A 3,984-nucleotide genomic window follows, 5' to 3' on the forward strand; every position below is an offset into this window, starting at 1 on the left:
AGATGAAAAACTATCAAGAGCAATTTATTCATCAGATTGTGCGCTTCCAAAACTTGACAATCAATATTGTACAGAGTTCCTTAAAGAGCTGCGGCTTTCTTAGAAATCCCCATCAACTTATAAGATTAGTACTCCTCTTTTAAACAAAGAGCATACAAGAATTCAATTAGAAATGAACGAAGTTATTGTAAAATCAAGTGTCATTGGTGTCCAATATGATGGTTGGAGTAACAGATGATAATTATTTAATAATTATTAAAATAAAATCAAACATAAAATTTGAAGAACAAAATTAAGAATTTTAAGAAATAAAGTAAATATAACTTTATATATTAAATAATATTAATAGGAAGTATAAATATCCATCATAATTCAAAACGAACTAGTCTCAAAAAGTAATAATTAACAATTTAAGGAATAATACAAGTATGTTTTAGTAATGTTATTATTTTTCATAGGAACAAATCGATTGTTAATTTTGTTGTAACTACTCCGGAAATTTTGTTATACAAAACTATGGATATTAAAGAAAAATATCATACTGGAAAATATATAGCAGAGATTATTTTAGAAGTAATTGAAGAAATTGAATAGAAAAGTTCTGATAATTATTACTGAAAGTGCATCAAATATGGTCAAAGCTCGAAAAATTGTGCAGCTCAAATATCCACATATTTATATACAATTACGAAGCACATTGTTCGAATTTACTAGCAAAAGATATAATCCATTTTGAGACATTTAAAGATGTTTAGTCTTCAGTAAATGAAATTGTGAAAGAGATAAATTCGTCTCATTTTGTCAAAGCAAAATTTACTGAAATCTAGAAATACAGAAAACAGAAAGTTGTATCATTGAAATTACCTGGAAAAACCAGATGGGGGTCCATAATCTTTTGCTCAGTTTGCTTTACAACAAAAAAGCTTTAAAAATATTGATTATTTCGGATGATATGCAGTTTTGAAAAGCAAAGTTAAAAATGATATTTTAGGCGAGAGTTTTTGGTATGGCCTTCTAAGTCTTCATGAAATTCTGACTCCAATTATTAAATGGATTACCATTTTAGAAGCTAATTGTTATACAGTAAGTTTAGTTCCAAAAACTTGGAATAATACAGACTTGTTATGATAAATTACTCGATGACTACCCATTATCGATTGATGAATGTGCAGATCTTAAAATGAAGATAACAAGTAGAAGTAAATTGTCGATGCAGCCATTTCACTTTGATGCCAATAACTTAAATCTAAAATACAATGGTGAACACTTAACTCGAACAGAAAGGAGTTTAGGAATGCAAGTGATCGATAATTGAGCAAATTAATTATATGAGGAAGCTAGTGAGAGTATAACGCAAGTAATGACTGACCTAGCTTATTATATACAGATCTATTATATACATACTTGTATTACATACAGAAAGAAGAATCTTTTGGTGAACCTTTTGTTATAAAAACCATAAAAACCATAAAAACGTTACCAGCCATTGCTTAATGAAAAAGCAACAATTTTGATCCAAAATTATGTTTGATTGCAATTAATATTCTCAGCATGCCAACAACTAGTGCTGCAACAGAAAGGAACTTTAGTAGATACGAAAACGTACACACCAATAAAAGAAATTGTTTGACGAAAAGAGCCGGGAAACTAGCATACGTTTCATTTAATTTGAAATTAGAATCATTTAAAAAAAGAAGGGAAAACAAAAAGGAATTATATAAAAGTTAAGCGTTTCGCGGGTTTCCTCCGTGTCCAGATCCATTCTTGAAATGCCAACATTTCGTGAACCTTGCAGTCCACTTCATCAGGGCGAAGAGCAGTCTGATACTGAGCTGTTCCTCCGGGCCGTTCCCTTTTGTATACGCTTGTTGGAGCGGTGGGAGGAAAGAAGAAAATTGTGGTTGAGGGGGGAAGAAAGGGGGAGAGGGGGGGAATTAGTCAGTCTTCAATAACCGGAAGAATGGTTTTCCATATTTCATTTACGTTGTAGCCATTATCTCTATTTAGATTGTTAGAATGTTTTTGTATCTCTATGGTTTCTCTATACTTTTTTGGAAAGTATGAAGTAATGTTGACTATTGTGGTTGTTTTATCAAACAGTATTTGATGTCCTGTTTCGATGTTGTGTTCTGATAATGCTGACTGCGTGACGTGTTTTAGCCTGACATCACATTGGTGTTCTTTTATCCGTAGGTTGACCATTCTTCCGGTTTCTCCAACGTATACTTGCCCGCAGAAACAAAGTATTTTGTATACTCCTGCGGAGCTGAGTGGAGGTCTTTGATCTTTAGGATTTCTTAAGATTTGTCCTATCTTTTTGGGTGGTTTAAAGATAGTTCGGATATTGTGTTTGTTTAATATTCTGCCAATCCGATCTGTTGTTCCTTTGACATATGAGAGAATGGATAGAATCTTTTCGTCTGGTTGTGTGTCAGAGATCGTTATCTTGTTTGTATGTTTATTGATTGTTTTAATTATGTCTTTTTTGTCGTGTCCGTTTTTCTGTAAGGCTAGTTTTAAGTGGTTGAGTTCTGTCTGTAGATGTTCTTTGTCAGAGATGATGAAAGCTCTATGTACAAGTAAGTTGATTGCAGACTGTTTCTGTGATGGATGGTGGTGCAGATGGTCGGCATGTAAGTGTGTGTGTGTGTGCGTGTGCGTGTGCGTATGCGTGTGCGTGTACGTGTGCGTGTGCGTGTGAGTGAGTGTGTGTGTGTGTGTGTGTATGTGTTGGATTTCTGTACATTTGATGGCCTAAGGTACCGTCAGCTATCTTAGAAACAAGAACATCTAGGAAGGGGAATTTTCCGTTTTCTTCTATATCTATAATGAAGTGGATATTTGGATGTTGATTGTTGAGGAAAATAAGGAATTTACGGAGTTTGGCTCTGCCCTGTCTCCATATCACGAATGTCGTCTACATAACGGAACCAAACTTTTGGTTTCTTAGGTGTTTTTCTGAGGGCCTCTTTCTCAAAGTGCTCCATGAAGATGTTGGCGATTACAAGAAAAATAGGAGAGCCCATTGCCGCTCCTGTTTGTTTATACAGTTGATTGTTATAGGAGAAGTAAGTGGTTGTTAAGCAGTGCTCTATTAGTGGGATGAGATCGGAGGGGACTTTATTATGTTTAACGTGTTTTATTGGAACTTGTGTGAAAAGGGATTCTACGTCGAAACTTACAAGCAAGTCTGTGAGACGTAGTCGGATTTTTTGAATCTTTTGTATGAAGTCTGTTGAGCTGGTTACGTGTGATTTGGATTTTCCAGTGAAGGATTGTAGTGTTTATACTAGGAAGTGAGATAAAGAGGAAACTCGCAAAACGCATAACTTTTATAAAAAGCACCCGTGAAAGCTTCAAGAATATTAAAAAAGAATGTTTATTATTCCATAGAATGACAAGGAATTTGGTCTTCAGGCAGAAGAGTTAGAAGCCGAATATGCTGAAGATAAAGAAGATTATGACTTCGAAAATGAATCTGACTACAGTTCTGAAGATGGAATAGTTGAAAATTAACTATTACTATACTTAGTTTCAGCGACTCATATTTAGATGACGCTAGTTGTATGTAGGCTGCTGGAAAAGTTCCTGCAAACAATATGAAAAAAAAACATTTAAAATTCGGTAAATGGCTTTATTGTTTTTCGAAATATTCGCCTTTAAGATCGATACATTTTTGCATACGCTCGAACCAATTTTCGAAGCATTTTTTCCACTCTAAGATTGTAATCTCAGAAATCAGTGTACGAAATGTTTCAACAGCTGCTTCAGGCGACTCAAATAGCTCACCATGCATCTTATTTTTAATGTTTGGGAACAAAAAGAAGTCATTAGATGATAAATCAGGTGAATACGGACAATGAGTCATCAATTCGACATTATTACTGGATAAAAAATAAACGGTTTGACAGCTGGCGTTGTCGCCAGCTCCATGATGAAGGATAATGCGATGATTTCGGTTTGTTCTACGCAATTCATTTATGA

General features: G+C 34.2%; 1 protein-coding gene across 1 annotated transcript; it reads right to left on the reverse strand.

Annotated features, from left to right (window-relative positions):
• Positions 1-1,938: 1,938 nt before the first annotated feature.
• LOC108756357 lies at positions 1,939-3,026 on the reverse strand. Its single transcript, XM_018500099.1, has 2 exons — positions 2,878-3,026; positions 1,939-2,569 (listed from the first exon to the last, which is right to left on the reverse strand). Exons 1-2 carry the CDS (start codon positions 3,024-3,026, stop codon positions 1,939-1,941), a joined length of 780 nt encoding a protein of 259 aa, XP_018355601.1.
• Positions 3,027-3,984: the final 958 nt, after the last annotated feature.

The sequence above is a fragment of the Trachymyrmex septentrionalis genome, unplaced genomic scaffold (genome assembly GCF_001594115.1).
Source record: "Trachymyrmex septentrionalis isolate Tsep2-gDNA-1 unplaced genomic scaffold, Tsep1.0 scaffold98, whole genome shotgun sequence".
Classification (NCBI taxonomy): Eukaryota; Metazoa; Arthropoda; class Insecta; order Hymenoptera; family Formicidae; genus Trachymyrmex; species Trachymyrmex septentrionalis.